Below are 18576 nucleotides of genomic sequence, written 5' to 3'. Positions count from 1 at the left end.
TCTTCAGAAAATAGGACGTTTGTTTTCAGGCAGGGCAGAAAATAAGTGAATGGAGAAGGGATGTGTTTGGAGTTGGTTTTCTCCAGGGAGTGCTCAGAACAATACCCTTTTGTGGCAAATTGCTGCTCACAGTTACAGCTAGCGTGTTGTCATACAAGGAGAATGCTAATGGCTCGCATATATTGAGTGCTTACTATATATGTACTTGGTGCTTTTCCTACAGTACCTCATTTATCCCTTACCACAGCCATGAGCAGCACCAGACAGCCTGGGTTCAAATCCCAGTTCCTCCTTGTACTTCTTTGAGGCCTTAGGTTTTCTTGCTGTGCCTCAGTCCCCTCATCTGTTAAATGGTCTAATAACAGAAGCTACCTTAAAAACGTGGAGCGAAGGCTCAGTAGACATTAATTGCTGCCATCGTCATCACCATCATCCTCATCATCACAGGTTTGCAGATGATGAAGCCGAGGCCCAGGATAGAGAGGGGACTGGCCCAAGGTCACCCAGACAGTGAGGGGCAGAGTCAGCCCTTGAACCTACATATGTGCTCGTAACTACGATGCAAGAGTGTCACATCTGCGGGGACGTTATCTGGATCGTCGAGGGAGCAGAGAGATAGGGCGTAGGGGAGAGACTGGAGCTGTTGGGCGTGTTTCTGGGTCAGATGATTAAAGAAAATTATCTCTGCCAGCACAGTTCGGGATGAAAGACTGACGGGGGCGGTTGGGTGATTTGGGTAATTTGGCCTGAAAAATCTTCCCTGATATCTCAAGTCCCAGCTATTCCCTTCCTCCTGAGTTCCTCTCCCATCACATTTACTGGCTGGAATGTTCGATTAAGACTGGCCTGGCCTTTGCAATGTCCCAGCCTGTGTCTGAGTTGAGGGGTGAGCTGGCAGTGGGAAACCGTGGGGGCAGGGGGCTTCTCATGGATTAAGAGCCACTTCATATGCTCAGTCCCATACCCTTGTGAAGGCGGGGTATTTTTTATACCTGTCTTACGATAAGAAAACCGGGCCTGGGGAGGAGCAGTGTTGGGGCCACCTCTGTGACCGCGGATCTCTCTGTTTTTCTCTCTCTCATTTATTCCACCCCAGACACACTGCCTCCTTTCTGTTCCTCATTACGTACCAGACATGTGCCTGCCTCAGATCCTTTGCACCACGGTGCCGCCTGCCCGGCAGGCTCTCCCCTTGGGTTTCTGCAGGGCTCTCTCTCTTGCTCTATCCAGGGTCGCTGCTCAAACATCACCTCCAGAGAGAGGCCTCCCCTGACCTCCTTGTGAAACAATGCTTCCCTCTCCCTCATTCTCATTCATCTTTCTAGTGTTTACCACTGCTTGACATTGGATTCCATACCTGAGTTTTCTTTGCTTTGGCTCATCTCCTTTAGTAGAATGTAATGTCCACCAGGCGAGGAGTTTTTGTCTGTTTTCTTGGGTTCAGCTCTGGCCTGGGTCTCCTCTGGATTGATGTCTTGCTTTCTTCTCCCCACCTCTATTCTACCCCAGGAGCTGGCCAAGAGGACTCCCGGCAAGCACCCAGACCACCCCGCGGTTCAGAGTGCCCTGCAGGCCATGAAGACCGTTTGCTCCAACATCAATGAGACCAAGCGGCAGATGGAGAAGCTGGAAGCCCTGGAGCAGCTGCAGTCCCACATCGAAGGCTGGGAGGTGTGTACAGGACAGGAGGGGGCCTCCTGGGCTGCAGGGGGCCAGGAGGTACTCAGGTGCAGGCATGAACTGAGGCCTGGGCACCTGTCAGTCTGCAATGTATTCTGTTTGGCCTACAGAGTGTTTGCAAAAGATTGCTTAATTATTTTTCAATTAAATCCAAATACAAATTCGCATTTCAAGTTTCTCTTAAAAACTTGGTGACACTGGGCCCCTATATTTCATGGAAATAGTCACTGGAGCCTCTAGTTTCCTTCAGTCCCCACCATCCCCTGTTATCTCCCCACCCCATCTCTTTCATGCATTGCCTGGTATGTGGAGGCCTTTGAGCTGTTGATGCCAACGTCAAGGGTAGGGTTTTAGCGTCCACTCCAGGACAGAATTCTGGCTTTGACACTCCTTTGCTGGGTGACTTTAGGCAAATGTCATCACTTCTCTGAACTTCAGTATCCTCATCTGTACCTGGTACATAGTAGGTACTCAATAAATGGTAGCTATTAGTATTAACTATCATGATTATTAGGGGATAGGGTTCTTGAGATCATTGGATTTAAGCCCCCTTGCCTTCCTTAGATTATTAGAGGTTTCCTGTGAATCCATAGAAGGAAATGGGAAAATATGAATAAATGAAAAAATCCATATCAGAGTAAATACAGCTGGAACAGGAGATTAAGAGGAAAGATGAAAGTCTCTTGGGCAGAGATTGTTACGTGAATCATATGCCGTAGGCCCTTTGGATTTTCTGGCCTTTGGAGTCACTTGCCATATTTGGGATTTCTAGTTCTTTTCTCTGTGCTGGGGAATCCTAAATGTGAGGCTGTATTGCTGTGAGGTTACGGGTTTGGCTGCAGAGAGGAGAGGGGCTGCGTTCAGGGAGGAGTGGGTATTGTGGATTGGCCAATCCACTTGCCATGTCCCCTGCGCTCCTTCTGCTGGGCCTTCCTGCCCAGCTGAGGCTGGAGAGTGAAGAGCTCTATTTCCCGGCTTCAGTTTGGGATATGATTTGGGGTCTGGCCAAGATCAGATCCAGCTGCTTGAGATTTGGAAGGTGGAAGTGGGGCGGAGGCCACCCCTTGTGCTATTTTTGCAGCAAAGCACAGCCATGGTTGTGTTTGGCTTTCCGTGGTAACATTAGAAGAGGGCCCGGGCGCCAGCTTCCTGCATGTCGGATGCATGGCCTAGGCTTTCCTTTTTTATTGTTGGTGGGGTAGCAGCCACGGGATGGCTTTGCAGTTGACAATTGAGGCAAGAACTACTGAATCCTTGATGCCACCTGGGGAGCCTTTTCCTGGAGCCTGAGCTTGGACAGGTGATGTTCTGATTCTCCTTTCCCACCTGGGGCAGGGGCAGTGGCTCTCCTGGTGGGTCAGTTCTTCAGTGTGGTTGGTTTCCTGGGGCCCTCGGCCTGGATTCCTGGCTCCTCTTGCCCCTTCAGTGAATAATAAGTAAAGCCCCTCGTTCCTTTTTGCTTAAAAGTACACGGCTTGGTTTCTGTTTCCTGCATCTGAAAGTTGCCTGATCCTCAGGTGCGTCAGTTAGAATGCATCCTCGAAGACTCTCATCTCAGCCTTATGATGTCAGAGCTCTGATTTGGTCTCTGGTGATCCTCTTCTTTCCCTCATGCTTCCATGAAGGCAGCAGCTCCAGGCACCATGCGTTCAAAACCGGAGGAGACAGGGGCATGGCCAGGGTAGTTAGTGGGGAGATATCTTCCCTGGTGGAGGAAAACCTTTTCTAGAAGCCCCATGCAGGTGTCCCCTTTCATTGCATTGGCCAGAAATGGGTCACATGGCCACTTTGAACTTCAAGAGCAAATAGAGGTGACTAATTTAAACATCTGTCTGTTTGGGCTTTGAGTTTCCTGGAAGCCAAGATGAAAAGAGCAACATACATAAATTACCTAATATTGTCGGAAAAGGAAGAAGCAGAGCAGTTCTTCTGGGAGACAGAGAGTTTCCTGGCACTCAGTTGGAAAAGAAATTTCTCACATGGGCCCCGGAGGACAGGGTATTGAGCAAGCTCCTCGGCAGCTGCAGCAAAAGTGATTTCCAGATGCCTTTTTTCTGGTAAGGGCCTAGGGAAATGGGAACCAAGGGTCTCTAAAACCCTTTATGACCCTGAACATGTACAGTTGGAGAACTCAGTGGCCAGTGTTTCTGGATGCAATAGGAAATAAAGTGACTTAAAATAAGAATTGCTGGCAGTTAGTACCTGTTACAAGCTTCCAACCCTACAAGGGAGGTGTTATTATTCCCATTTTACAGATGAGGCAGCTGAGGCACAGGGACTTGGTTTTGAGGCCCAGCCCTGTAACTTACAGACTGCCCTGCCTTGAGTAAGTTTGCCCTGCCTCAAGTAAGTTTGTCCTGCCTGGTGGGCTTTATTTTCTCCTATTTGTTTAATTTTAGTGATAATATCTCTGAAGTTATTTTTTTGGTTTCATTTGGAAGATAAAGTGAGGTGTGGAATATGAATGTCCTTTGAAAAACGTGAAATTGTTTTCTATGAAGTAGAAAGGTTTTTAAAATAGTTTGTTCCTCAAGGTGACTTGTGAAAATAGTACATTCTAGCTAGAAAAAATAACATCTAATAGTGGAGCTGCTTCCATGCTATCTGTTAGTAGTTACAGTCTCTGAGGACAGCATGCCTTAGGGGGTAGTTCATGTTAATGACAGTGATTGCACATCTTTATTTGACATATTCTCTTGATCCTTTCCCATCTTTCTTTGTGACCTCTTGCTGATCTGATCAGATAGCTGTCATCTCTCTCTTGAAAGATGTCTGACAAGGGGCTTGTTTTTGGAGCAAGGGGAGTCTTGTCTTGGCCACTTTCTTGTTGTTTGCTTGAGGTTGCATCATTCATGAATTTGATCTTCCATATGTGTGTTTTTTACCCCCCGATCCTTTGTGAGCCACTGTTTGTCGTGAGACTGGTTTAGTTAAAACCAGATAAGTGAATCCACCAATCCATTTTGCTGAGCACAAGGAAATGGCAGTGTGTCACAATACCTTGCAAGTGAGCGAATGAGACAACCCCCTCCGTGGGGAGAGATTCCTTTGCCTCAGTTTCCTCATCTGCGAAGTCAGGATCATGGGAGTACCCTTGTCATGGGTCACTTGAGGACGGGGGAGTCCTCGGCAGTGCCTGGCTCAGAGAAAACGCCCAATACATGTCAGGAGGAGCCCTGGCAGCAAAGTAGGATCTCTTTATTTATTTATTTTAGATGGAAAAAGTATCCAAGAGCTTTGACTAGAACTTGTGCCCAGTGTGGGCTGTGCCTCCTCAGAGGCACACTCCAGATGCAGCCCCATGGACTTCCGTGTGAAGCTCACAGTGATAAAAAAGGAAATGTGTTCTCTTAATAAGAAAGAAACAGGCCTGGCGCGGTGGCTTACACCTGTAATCCTAGCACTGTGGGAGGCCGGGGTTGGTGGATCACCTGAGGCCAGGAGTTTGAGACCAGCCTGGCCAACACGGTGAAACCCCGTCTCTATTAAACATACAAAAACAGGTGTGGTGGAGCACGCCTGTAATCCCAGTTACTTGGGAGACTGTGGCAGGAGAATCACTTGAACCTGGGAGGCGGTTGCAGTGAGCTGAGATCACACCACTGCACTCCAGCCTGGTTGACAGAGCTGGACTCCATCAAAAAAAAAGGGAGGGAGGGAGGAAGGAAGGAAAGGAAGGAAGGAAAGGAAGGAAGGAAGGAAGGCACTCCGTTTTCTGGCTCTGGCAGCCCTGGTTTAAGAGATGATCAACTGCTCACTTGCCCTCACCCACAAGGGGAGAGAGGAGACAGGAGTGAGGAAACAAATCAGTACAAAAGCTCTCGTATTTTTTTCCTACCCTCCCTGGAGTGCTTTGGTCTCCCAGTGGGACATGGTCTCTCCCCTTGGAGACTGCTGCTCTAGACTGTCGATTGCAAAGAAAAATCTTCAGGTTGTCTTCGAAGAGAGGCCTGAGTTAGAGGTGAGCAGGCGGGGGACTGGAGGCTGCTTGTCTGGGTTCAAGTTCCACCTCACTGCCTTACCGCCTGTGTGACCATGAACAAGTCACTTCACCACGCTGTGCCTCGGTTTCCTCATGTGTAAAATGAGAATTGTCCTGAGGATTAGCTGAGTTTGTACAAGATATTTAGAACAGCGTGTGGCATGTGGCCGCCCCTATGCATGTATTGGCTTTGAGTGTATAAGGTTTTTCATCTCCAGCGTGGTTGAGTGTGCATGTCTGGAAGGAAGGAGGTCTCTAGTCCTGACTAGTCCACATCTCTTGGTGCTCAGCCTTTTCCCTGTGCATCCAACCCCTAGTACCACCCTTGACCTGGATTCAAGGATTTCAGGGAGATCAAGAGTGCGGCTGGGCTTCTCAGCAGGGCTGGGGTGGAGGGGGTATCCCCCTGTAGTGTGCTCGGCATTTCAGCTGCAGTTTGCCAGGTGGTGCTTGGCCAAGGCTGGAGAGGCAGCTTCCCAGGCTGGTGGACTTCTTCTCTTAGGTCCCCTGAGACGGACTTGGCAGCAGGGTTCTAGGGCTGTGTGACCTTGGGGCTTGGCAGCTGGGCCAGGTACCAGATTCTTCTTCAACTTTCCCTTTGGAGCCTGGAAGAGCTGGTGGGTGGGTATAAGGGAGCCAAGGCGAAAGAAAGGGGAGGCACGTGGACTCCAGGGACTGCTGAACTGGTGTCTGCCGTGTGCTGCCCATGGGCCATGATGAAGCCCCAGGGAGTCCCTGTCACCCTGTTTGCGAGGATGCTGGGGGTCCCAGGGGCTCTTCCTCATGACAGCCCTGAGTCTTGGTGCAGCAGGCTGCTACCTCACTGGAAAGCTGAGATCTGCCTGTGGGCATGCAAGCATCCATGCCCACCTGGCCCCCAGCCAAGCCGAAGGCCGTGATGTGTGATAACGAGTGCAGGCTCCTGTCCCGGCTGCACAGCTCTCAGCCACAAGGAAGCTGCTTTCCCAGTCTCCAGAGGGGTCTCTGGCACTGTTGAGTGAATGGGTTTGTTGTACCCAACTGGACCACGGACACAGAGCAGACCAGCCCTAACAGCAGCGAGAGAGCCCCTTGTAGGCCGTTAGCAGACAGCCTGGCTTCTCAGCTGCCGGAACCAGTTCTCCTTACTGGGTCTCAGAAAGAATTCAGTCAGCAGGTCCCAGTGGGGTGGGAACTCCATGTTGGTTCTGGGTGTTGACTGTTTGGGGAAGGAGATTTTGTGAGTAATTCTCCCTCTCTCCTCCCCAAGTTCATTTCCAGGCAGGGACAACATCACTTCTTGTCTCTTTGTTCATTGTAATCTGCCGGTCTGTCACATGAAACTCCCTTAAAACACTGCTTTTGCATAATATTCCTTGGGCCTAAATGTCCATGGCACCCTGTTGTTTGTACCTTATTGTATTAATTAAAGTCTGCGGTTGACTGCTGTAAGGAAGCGATGCAGCGGCCTCAGGGAGGTGGCTCATTAGCGTTGCAACGCTGTTCTCATTAGCAGTGCAGAGGCGGCCAGTCAGGCTGGGGTGGGCAGCTTTGCTCTGCCAGGACCCAGGTTCCCTCCAGCTCCTTGCCCCACCATCTGCTGCAGTGTATCCCACCACCCCAGCCTGTGGAAAGAGGAAAGGGAGGAAAGCCATTTTCTTTCACGGATGTGCCCTGGCAGCGAGGCACATTGGTGATAACTTAGTCATGTGACCACACCTGGCACAAGGGGGGCTGGGAGATGTAGTCTGTGGCTGGGCAGCCAAGTACCAGGGAAGACTCCATTCCCCAAAATGACAGAAGAGGGACGTGGATTGAGGGACAGCGGAGGGGCTGCCTCATTTGGCATTCTGTACCCACCAAGGTCTCTTTTCTTCTCTCTTTGGACTTTGGGATCTCTCTGCCCTTGCCTGGGTCCTCTGTGTAATCCCAGGCTCTAAGGATCCCTCCCAGCTAGGACCTTCCCATCCCTGCCCTCAGCCTCTTTATCTTTTTTTTTTTTTTAGACAGAGTCTTGCTCTGTCGCTCAGGCTGGAGTTCAGTGGTGTTATCTCAGCTCACTGCAACCTTTGCCTCCCGGGTTCAAGCGATTCTCTGCCTCAGCCTCCCGAGTAGCTGGGATTACAGGCACCCGCCATCATACCTGGCTAATTTTTGTATTTTTGCAGAGATGGGGTTTCACCGTGGGCCAGGCTGGTCTTGAACTCCTGACCTCAGGTAATCCTCCTGCCTCAGCCTCGCAAAGGATTACAGGCATGAACCACTGCACCCGGCCAGCCTCTTTATCTTAATTTTTGTCTTCCAAGGTCTGCTCACTCCTCACTGATGCCTTTCCCAGCCACGCTGCCTGGAACCTCACTGACGTTCAGTGAACTTCATGCACGTCTTTGTCACCCCTTCCCCTGCCGCTCAGTATAGGTGACCAGGTTTGGGATCGACATGTACATCTTTAGCTTAGCTAGATGGAATGCCCACAGGATCCTGCCCCCGATGGTTTGCACATTGCATTTGTTGAGCACCTAGTGTGTGCCAGAGAGTGTTGTGGGTGCTGGGCATACGTAGGGCACATAGTTGATTCGGGCCCTGTCCTTACCGAAGGAGCATTCAGGTGGGGGAGATATAGTAACAAGTCAAAACATAAATAAATAGTGGGGAAGGAATAGGTGAAAAAAAAACCCACAATAAAAACTGGATGAGGCCAGGCGTGGTGGCTCATGTCTGTAATCCGTACACTTTGGGAAGCCGAGGTGGTTGGATCACTTGAGGTCAGGAGTTCAAGACCAGCCTGACCAACATGGTGAAACCCTGTCTCTACTAAAAAAATACAAAATTAGCTGGGCATGGTGGCGCATGCCTGTAATCCCAGCTACTCGGGAGGCTGAGGCAGGAAGAATCCCTTGAACCCAAGCGGCGGAGGTTGCAGTGAGCTGAGATCGCGCCATTGCACTCCAGCCTGGGCAATAAGAGCAAAACTCCGTTTCAAAAAAAAAAAACCCCAAAAAACAAAAACTGAACCAAAACATACCCAGATGCTGACTAGGACCTACTATGAGCTGTATGAGCTGGGTGAGTCACTCCTCCCTGAGCCCCAAGTCCCTCTCCTGTAAAAGGGACATGCGGTCACATCAGTGTGCCCTCCCCAGGATTTTCCTGGTGTGCTCAGCAGATAGAAGCCGCTCATCACGTTGTGTTGATTTTCTGTCCGTTAACAGACTTGCCGGTGAGTTTTTGGCCTGTGGCAGGAGGTGGTAGTAGGTTCTGTCTCTGGGAAAGGAAGGGGATGTTCCTGGGTTGGCTCGTTCACTGCATCCTCATTGCTCTCCCAGGGTTCCAACCTCACAGACATCTGCACTCAGCTCCTCCTGCAAGGGACTTTGTTAAAGATCTCTGCGGGCAACATCCAGGAAAGGGCCTTCTTCCTCTTCGACAACCTTCTCGTCTACTGCAAGCGGAAATCCAGGTGAGTGGCCAGGAGGCTGGGATGGGGTCTGGGCTGCTGCCTTCTCCGGGTGATGCCTTGGGCTTGTCGCTTCCCTCTCTGGGCCTCCCTTTCCTGTGAGTTGAGGGGTTTGTTCTAAATCAGTGCTGTCTAGTAGAAATATAATGCAAGCCACGTGTTATGTTAAATGTTCTAGTAGCCACATTTAAAAAAGTAAAAAGAAACAGGTAAAATGAATTTAAATAATACATTTTATTTAACCTAATAGATCCCCAAATATTAGAATATTTTATTCAATTATAATTATACATGTAATTATTATTTAAAAAAATTATTAAAGAGATATTTTGTGTTGTGTTTTTTTTTTTTTTTACACTAAGTTCTCAAAATCTGGTGTGTGTGTTATACTCACAAAACACCTAAATTTGTCCTGGGCACGTTTGAAGTGCTCAGTAGCTACCTGTGGCTCATGGCTACCATATTGGATAGCACAGGTCTAGATGATTGTGGAAACTGGGAGGTTCTTTGTGACACCCACATCCTGTAATTCTAAGCTCTAAAAGTTGAGGGTTCAAGAGGAGCGAAGCTCTTTCACTGTTCAGTTTTTGGAGGGTCAGGATAGTTTCTTCACCTTCTTTGTGTCTTTCACTGGTCCTTCTTGCGCTCTGTAGAGTCTAGGAGTAAGTGGATGGTTGGCTGAGTAGGTAGACGGAGGCAGGTGCATGTGTGATGGGAAGTGTGGTGACGGGTTGTGTGGGCACACGGGATGAGGTGCAGATGGCTGGAGGTTTGGGAGGTGAGTGGATGGTAGATAGAAGGAGGCAGGGAGGGAAGGAAGGAATGTGGATGGATGTTGGAATTGACGTGTGTGTGAGTGAATGAGTGTTTGAACGCTTGGAGGTTTAGGAGATGGCTGGATGGAGGAATAGATGGAAAGCTGGGGGCATGTGTGGATGTTCAGGCAGTTAGAGAAGTGGATATGAAGACTGGCAGATATGCGTCTAGATGAATAGTAGATTGGGGCCTTCAGGTATGGTGTGTTGAGTGAATGGGTAGATGGATGGAAGGCTGGGTGGTTATATAATTGGGAAGGTGGGTTGGTGACGGAGGTTTGGAGATTAGTGGATGGATGGCCAATTGGTTGGCGTGTTGATGGATGGGTAAGTGGTTGGTTAATAGTTGCCGAGGTGGTTGGGCTCTGGGAGGGAAAGTGGGACAGTTGGACTACTGAGTGGATGGATGGGTGAATGATTGGAGAGAGGGGAAATTAGGAGATGGATGCGGGGGTTGGATGACTGTAGTAGCTGGCGGGAACTGATGGTTGGATGCATGGGTGAGTGGGTGGATTGGCACAGAGAGATTCCTGACTTTAAGTTTTCATGTTCAGCAGGTATAGGATGATCTCAGCTGACCCCTGCAGCACTTTTCAAATTCTCTTTGCTGTTACTTTGTCTTAGGGAGAAAATAGTGATGTTCCAGAGGCTTCTTAACTCCTCTGTCTAGCAAAGACTAGAGCTGAGGCCTGAGGTCCAGGCCCTAGGCCCTACTTTCAGCATTTTCCTGTAACTTGCTTTGTGTCCTAGGCCATGCCACTGACCGTCTCTGAGCCTCAGTTTCCTTGTCTGTCTGTGCTGGCCTCCTAAGGTGTGGTGAGAAACCTTACCACTGGATGAGTAATGGATGCTCCATGCCCATGTGTGGGCTTCCCACTGTCCTCCTCCTCTAGTGGGCCTCTCTGAGCCTTCGTTTTCTCTTCTGTAAAGTGAGGCGATCAGCCCCTTCTTGTAGTAGTGTTTGGTTAAGAGCTAGGCCCCCCATTAGATCCCTGTTTAGCCGCCTTTGTAGCTCTGTGACTTTGCTTCTCTGTGCCTCAGTTTCCTCATCTGTAAAACAGAGTGAATGATCATATGTACCTCTTAGGACCACTGAAGATCAGATATGTGAGTGTGCCTGGGACATAGTGGGTGCACAGCATAGTAGCTGCCAGCACCATTGTTGTTAATTTGGCTCTGGTGTGGTCGCACAGGTACAGCACCTGGTGCACAGGAGGCTCTGAAACCACAGGCCCTTCCCCATTGCCCTTTCCCCCCTGTTCTGGGCTTGGCCCTTCCTGTGAGGGCCTGGGCCTCCTGCTTCTGCTATCTCCCAGTGGCTGGCTCAGCATGGCTCTTTCTCGTTTGCTCCTTCATTCTCGCCCACTCCTTGAGGTCTGTCTGTCTTATGTCCTGCTGTCCCCTCATGAACGCCCCCTTCTCCTCTTTCCCTGCCTCCTTTCTGGTCTCTCTGGGGCTGTCCTCAGAGTCCTCGTTGGGTAGTTTCAGGGCTGCTGCCAATGTCCACCCTGAGCCCTGCCCCGCCGCTCTGCCCCAAGCAGTCTGGAGCAGGCACTTTTCCCAGAACACTGGGGTTTGGAAAACAGAACGTCCGTTTAGGCCTCTGTGACCTGCTCCCAACTTTTAGCTGAGTTTACTCAACCTTTGGCTTCCAGGTGCAGGCTCTGCCTCCTCTGGGGCCGTCTCACCTGTGCAGAGACAGCAGCTGATTCTGATACTGGATTCCAAGTGGGCTCCCCAGGGCCTTCCTTGTGGGCGCCCTGAGCTCTTTCAAGGCCATTCCCCACCTCACTTCCACAAGTGAGCTGGGCTGGCTGCAGGGAAAGGGCGCATGTGTCTCTTGAGAGAAGCTGGCAGGCGGCTAGCATTCCTGCCTCTAGATGGAGAGCCAGAGGGCTGAGCTCTGGGAGGCCCAGGAGATTGGGCAATGGTGGGTGGATCTCCCCGCCTGAGTCTGATGTGGGTGCAGGCAATGCCTGGATTGGCTTGGTGACTGCTGACTGTGTTTGTCTTTGCCTGGGTCATGCAGGGCACCACCCATCCAGGACATGGGTCAGGGGAGGTCTCTGACTCACAGTGCTTCTGGGCGAATTCAAAAGCAGAGGCTCCTTGGGTGTCAGAAGTGGAAAACGGGAGGCAGTGTTTTAAAAACCCACCTCCCATCCTCCAGAAGGGGAAACCAGGACCCAGAAGAGCAAAGTCTCATGCATCTCAACCCCCTGCTTAGCATCTTAGAGGCAGCAGTAGTGTGTCGCCATTAAGAACACAGAGGGCTGGGCGCAGTGGCTCACACCTGTAATCCCAGCACTTTGGGAGACCGAGGAGGGTGGATCACGAGATCAGAAGATCAAGGCCATCCTGGCTAACATGGTGAAACCCCGTCTCTACTAAAAATACAAAAAAATTAGCCAGGTGTGGTGGCACGCGCTTGTAATCCCAGCTACTCGGGAGGCTGAGGTAGGAGAATTGCTTGAACCCGGGAGGCGGAGGTTGCAGTGAGCTGAGGTGGCGCCACTGCACTCCAGCCTGGGGGACAGAGCGAGACTCTGTCTCAAAAAAAAAAAAAAAGAAAAAAAGAACACAGAGGCTCTGCTTACTATCTGTGCTACCTTGAGCAAATTATGTCAGCTGTTTGTGCCTGTGTTTTCCTACCTGTTATATGGGGATAAAAGTAGTCCTCATTTCATGGGGTTGTTTTTACAGAGTAAAACATGTAAAGGTACACACGTAATGTGGTTAGAATAAGGCCTGGTACGTGGTCAAGTAGAAGAAATACAAATATATATATCTTTATTTGGGTGTCTCACACGTAGCCCACACTTAAATTGTGTCTAAAAGGGCTCTTGTTTTTTATCTTAACTTTTGCCCCTTGGATCTTCCTCATTATCAGTAAATGGTACCAAAATTTGTATTAAGTCAAGATTCTCCAGATAGACTAAATAGGGTGTGTGTGTGTGTGTGTGTGTGTGTGTAAAGAGATTTATAATAAGCAGTTGACTCGTGATTATGGAGGCTGACAAGTCCCAAGATCTGTCGTCTGCAAGCTGAAGACAAGCCAATAGTGTCGTTCTGATCCTAGGATTGGCAGGCTCAGGAAGAGCTGATATCTGCTTGAGTCTGGAGGCAGAAGAAATTTGCTCAGGAGCTGAAGCCAGAATCTTCTTGATTTTGAGCTGTCCTTATCCCCATACCAACTACATCAGCAAGTCCTTTCCATCCTGTTATCAAACTTTGCCCAGAACCTCAGTGCAATTCCAATAAATACTCTAGGAGGTGGTTTGTGTACGTGTGTATGTATGTATGTATGTGTGTGTAAATGATCAGCTGACTGTAAAATTTACAAGAAAATCCAGAGACAGAAATAGCTAAGACAATTACGAAGAAGGTCAAGCTAGGGGACCGTTATTACTGGATTCTAAGTCCTGCTGTAAGGTCATAGTAATTAAGACAGCGTGGTATTGGTATGAAAACAGACACGCAGAGTAATGGAATTGAATAGTGAGTTTAGGAGTAGACCCACATGTAAGCAGTCATTTGAATTTCAACAAAAACACCAATGCAATACAATAAATGGTGCTTGGTCAGTTTGATATCCAGTAGGGGAAAAAGTGATTCTTGACCCTTACCTCATACCAAACACAAAAATAATTCAGCTGGATCATAGATTTAAATGTAAACGGTAGAATAATAACACTTCTACAAGAAAGCATGGGAGAATATCTTCATGATCTAGGGGTAAGCAAATATCTTAAATAGGACAAAGAGTATTGTTATAAAGGAGAACTAAATTCATTAGACTATACTACAATTTAGAATTTCATTAAAAAATACTGTGAGGAGAGTGAAAAGACAAGCCACAGACTGTGAAAAGGTCTTTCCAGTTTGTATAATGGCCAGAATATTCACATCCAGAATATATAAAGAGGCCCTACTGTAGCCAGACTTGGCCCTGTGCCTATTTTTGTCAATAAAGTTTTATTGGAACATGGCTATGCCCATTTGTTTATATACAGTCTTAGCTGCTTTGATGCCGCAAGGGCAGAGTTGAGTAGTTGTAGCAGAGACCATGTGGCCTACAAAACTGAAAATGTGTACTATTTGGCCCTTTTCAGAAAAAAAATTGCCAACCTCTGCTATAAATAATTAAGAAAAAGACAATTCAACAAAAAATGACAAGGGATAGTCATTTCACAAAAGAAGGCACCAGATCGCCAATAAACATACACTGGTGTTTGAGGTTATTTACTCATCAGGGAACTACAAATTAGATGTTAATGAGCTACTACTGTATACGTACCATAATGGCCAAAATGAGACATAAAATACCAGTTATAGAGGATGTGGGACAACTGGAATGTTCCTACACTGTTGGGCATGGGAAAATTGGTACAACTATTTTGGAAAACAGCTTGGCAGTATCTCCTAAAGCTAATCATGCACACTCCTTACACTCAGTAATTCAGCTCCTCAGGTATCTAACCCAAAGAAATGCGCACACATGTTCTTTATCAGGCACATGCAGGAATGTCACAGCAGCACCACACTGGAAAGAAGCCAGATGTCTGGCCATGTCACTCCACCCCAGCAGCATGGGTAACTCACAGCCATGAGGTTGAGTGAAGGAAGCTGGACCCAAAAGTACACATTTGTGATTTCATTTGTATAAAATTCAAAAACAGGCGAAGCAAATCTGTGGGGTTAGACATCAGGACAGTGGTTGCACTTGTCAGGGGAAGAGGGCAGTGATGAGAAAGGGGCGTAAGGGGGTGCCTGTGGGGAGCTAAATATGTTGATACAGGTGTGTTCACTTGCAAAAGTTAATTGAGCCATGTTAATGCTTCTTTGGGCATTTTTTTTCTGTGTGGATTTTATACTTTAATACAAAGTTTACAAAAATATATATATGCACATCTGTATGTATATGTTTATATGTGTGTGTATACACACACAAACACACACATACACACCCTCGTCCTTTCTCATCTTGTTGATTGCAGTGGTCTCCTTTCTGGTTCTAGTCCCTTCTCCACCAGCAGACACAGGGAGTTTCTTGAAACCGAAGTCCATCCCATTCCGCCTGTGCTCCAACCCTCCGTGGCTCCCATCTCACACACAGCAGAAGCCCACATCTTTATCACTTACAACTTAATTTTCAGAGAGATAAGTCTCTTCCACATTCCCGAATCCTCAGCTTACCTCGTATTTCATTTACCCACTTACAGTAACAAGTACACATCAGCCAAGTCGGTGTGGGAACAAACCCACTGGCTCTTGGTGAGCATACAGCCCACCTGCTGGAGCAGAGGCCTGTGCACACCATCAAGTGGCCTTTGAGCTCTGGAAGTTCATTTTCTGCCGTATCTTCACCAGAGCATTTAGCACCTCTGACCTGGTGTATGGTTTACCTTGATTAGGGACTGTCTCTATGCCCTGCCTCCAACCCCATGTTAGAAGTTGAGTTCCCAGAGACGTTTTGTTCAGCAGTGCAGCCCCAGTACCTAAAACGGTACCTGGCACATAGTAGGCGTTCTCCACATGCTTGCTGGATGCACAGTTGAGTGACTTCCCGTGGTTCCTGACTTGGTATCCTCCTCATAGGAAGCTCTGGCCAGATGTTTGTTAAGTGACTGTTGTAGTCCCTTCAGGCTGCTGTAACAAAATACCAGAAACTGGGGGTTTTAAACAACAGAAATTCGGGTTGGGCGTGTGGCTCATACCTGTAATCCCAAGATTTTGGGAGGCTGAGATGGGTGGATAACTTGAGGTCAGGAGTTCGAGACCAGCCTGGCCAACATGATGAAACCCTGTCTCTACTAAAAATACAAAAATTACCCGGGCGTGGTGGCACATGCCTGTAGTCCCAGCTACTCGAGATGCTGAGGCAGGAAAATCGCTTGAACCCGGGAGGCGGAGGTTGCAGTGGGACAAGATCGTGCCACTGTACTCCAGCCTGGGCGACAGAATGAGACTCTATCTCAAAAAAAAATAAATAAATAAAATAAGGCTGGCGCAGTGGCTCACACCTGTAATCTCAGCACTTTGGGAGGCCAAGGCGGGCAGATCACGAGGTCAGGAGATTGAGACCATCTTGGCTAACACAGTGAAACCCTGTTTCTACTAAAAATACAAAAAATTAGCTGGGCATGGTGAGACATGCCTGTAGTCCCAGCTACTTGGGAGGCTGTAGCAGGATAATCGCTTGTAACCCGGCAGGCGGAGGTTGCAGTGAGCTGAGATCACGCCACTGCACTCCAGCCTGGGCGTCAGAGCGAAACTCCATCTCAAAAAAATAAAAAAATAAGAAATAAAATAAAATAAAATAAAGTAAACAACAGAAATGTATTTTGTAGAATTCTGGAGGCTGTGAACTCCAAGATCAAAGGTGCTGGTAGACTTGGTGCTGGCGAGGGCCTGCTTTCTGCTTCATAGATGGTGCCTTCTTGCTGTGTCCTCCCATGGTGGAAGAGACGAGCCAGCTCTCTGGGGCCTCTTTTATAAGGGCCTAATCTCATTCATGAGGTCCTTTTCCCCCTGACTTCTTCATCTCTCAAAGGCCCTGCCTCCTAATACCATTACCTTGGGGGTTAGGATATAACATGAATTTTGGAAGGACACCAACATTTAGACTCTAGGAGTGGGTGAATGATAGAATTCACTCGAGTGAATGATTGAACCCTGGGAAGGTGGATGATGGATGGATGGATGGATGGATGGATGGATGGATGAATGAATGGACTGCCAATTCCAAGCCCTCCTTCCATTCTGGTCGTATTTCAGGAAGTTCCTGTCTTTGAGAAACTTAGTAGGTCTGTCCCCATTTTCTGGCCAAGAAGAATGGGTTTCTGTTACCTCCTGTTGGTCTCCCATGTCGCCTTTTAGCTGAAAAGTAGCTATGTGGGGTCAGCAAGGCTGTTCGCCTGTTTTCCAGATGAGGAAGCTGTGGCTGGAAGAGAAGTGACTTGTTCAAGTTACCCCAGCATCAGCCAAACACTCCTGCTCCTGACCCCTACCTGGGGCTCCTCTCTGTCCCCTGGGTGCCCCTCGGTGTTGTGTTCCCCTTTGCGCTGTTGAAAACAGTTGCATCGGGGAGGTGACGTGCAGGGGAGGCTGACTTCTTACTGTCTTTCAGGGTCACCGGGAGCAAGAAGTCCACCAAGAGGACCAAATCCATCAATGGCTCCCTCTACATCTTCAGGGGTCGAATCAACACTGAAGTCATGGAGGTGGAGAACGTGGAAGATGGGACAGGTAGCCCCTCCCCCAGCCCTGCCTGAGCCCTGCCTGCTCCCTGGCACTCTCTCTGTTTCATTTAAATATATTTTTTTCTTTTATCACGAGATGTAATCTACCTATAGAAAAGTGCCCAGAGCATAGATGCATGAAGCGAACATCTGGGGTGGTTAGCATTCAAGTTAAGAAATAAAACACTGCACCCCAAATCCTTCCTCCTTGCAATGCCTTCTTACCCCTACAAGTAACCACTGTCTGAATTTTGTGATGATCATTTTCTTGCTTTTTAAAGACATTTTTACCTCCTAAGCATTTATGACTAAACATTTTAATTAAAATTTCTATTTTTGAGCCTTATGTAAGTGGTTACATGATTACATATGTTTAAGTGGCTTTACATATATGTGATTATATATGTGTATGTATATACAGCCCACCTGGTCGTATAATGGTCATGACCATTTTACTTAAATGGTCATAAAATATGGTCGGCTGGGGGTGGTGGCTCATGCCTGTAATCCTAGCACTTTGAGAGGTTGAGATGGGCAGACCGTTTGAGCCCAGGAATTTGAGACCAGCCTGGGCAACATGAAGAAAACCTGTCTCTACAAAAAATACAAAAACTAGCTGGACATGGTGGCGTGCAACTGTGGTTCCAGCTACTGGGGAGGCTGAGGTGGGAGGATCATCTTAGCTCAGGAGGTCGATGCTGCAGTGAGTCATGATTTCACCACTGCACTCCAGCCTGGGTGACAGAGCAACACCTAGTCTCCCCGCCCAGAAAACATGGTCTACATTTTTTTTTAACAAACTGCTTTCACTCAACACCACATTAGTGGGGTTCATCCATGTCTCTGCATGTAGCTGTTTGCAGCCTGTTGGTTTCCATTGCTGCGGAGTGTTCCGTCACGTGAACATTTCACACTTCATCCATTCTTTGGGTGATGGATGTTTGGCCTGTTGCCACCGCTCACATTCATGCACAGTGACGCTGTGATGCCTCATGTGAGCCTCTCCTGGTGTATGTGCTCTTGAGCTTGTCCAGAGCGGGGGTTCTTGCTTGGTTTTGAGCCACAGTCCCCTTTGGCAGTCTCATGAAGCCCATGGAGCCCTCCTCAGATTCAGGCTTTCGCTTCCCTAGATCATGCCAACCTGTTTGAGAGGTTTTCCAGGTCCCATCCCAGCCAGCATTGGGTAAGGGTCCCACGTTTGACTTGGCTTGTCAGGCTGGCACTAAGGTTTTAAGTATCTCCAGTGCCTGAGTGAGATGGGAGGAGCCCAGGAAGCATTTTGCGGCTCCAAGCAAGGGTCTCCCTATGAGTCACTGCTGTGTTTGTGCCTAGATGCAGGGTCTTAAAATGAAGCCCCCTGTCATTGAGTGGTTGAGAGGGGTCTTTGTTTGCAGAAGGTCTTCCTTGCCCATTGGAAAAGGA

General features: G+C 48.4%; 1 protein-coding gene across 1 annotated transcript in view; it reads left to right on the top strand.

Moving 5' to 3' along the window:
• Positions 1 to 18576, top strand: part of PREX1 (phosphatidylinositol-3,4,5-trisphosphate dependent Rac exchange factor 1) — a 203710-nt gene that overhangs the window by 118299 nt on the left and 66835 nt on the right. Inside the window, exons 6-8 of the mRNA XM_054466932.2 lie at positions 1510 to 1671; positions 8968 to 9101; positions 17043 to 17161. Of these exons, the coding sequence (XP_054322907.1) occupies positions 1510 to 1671; positions 8968 to 9101; positions 17043 to 17161 (415 nt within the window). The remainder of the gene's footprint in view (positions 1 to 1509; positions 1672 to 8967; positions 9102 to 17042; positions 17162 to 18576) is intronic.

This window comes from Pongo pygmaeus, chromosome 21 (assembly GCF_028885625.2).
Source record: "Pongo pygmaeus isolate AG05252 chromosome 21, NHGRI_mPonPyg2-v2.0_pri, whole genome shotgun sequence".
NCBI classification, from domain to species: domain Eukaryota; kingdom Metazoa; phylum Chordata; class Mammalia; order Primates; family Hominidae; genus Pongo; species Pongo pygmaeus.
The sequence above is the reverse complement of the archived record's forward strand: the minus strand, read 5'-3'. Positions and strand labels throughout refer to the sequence as shown.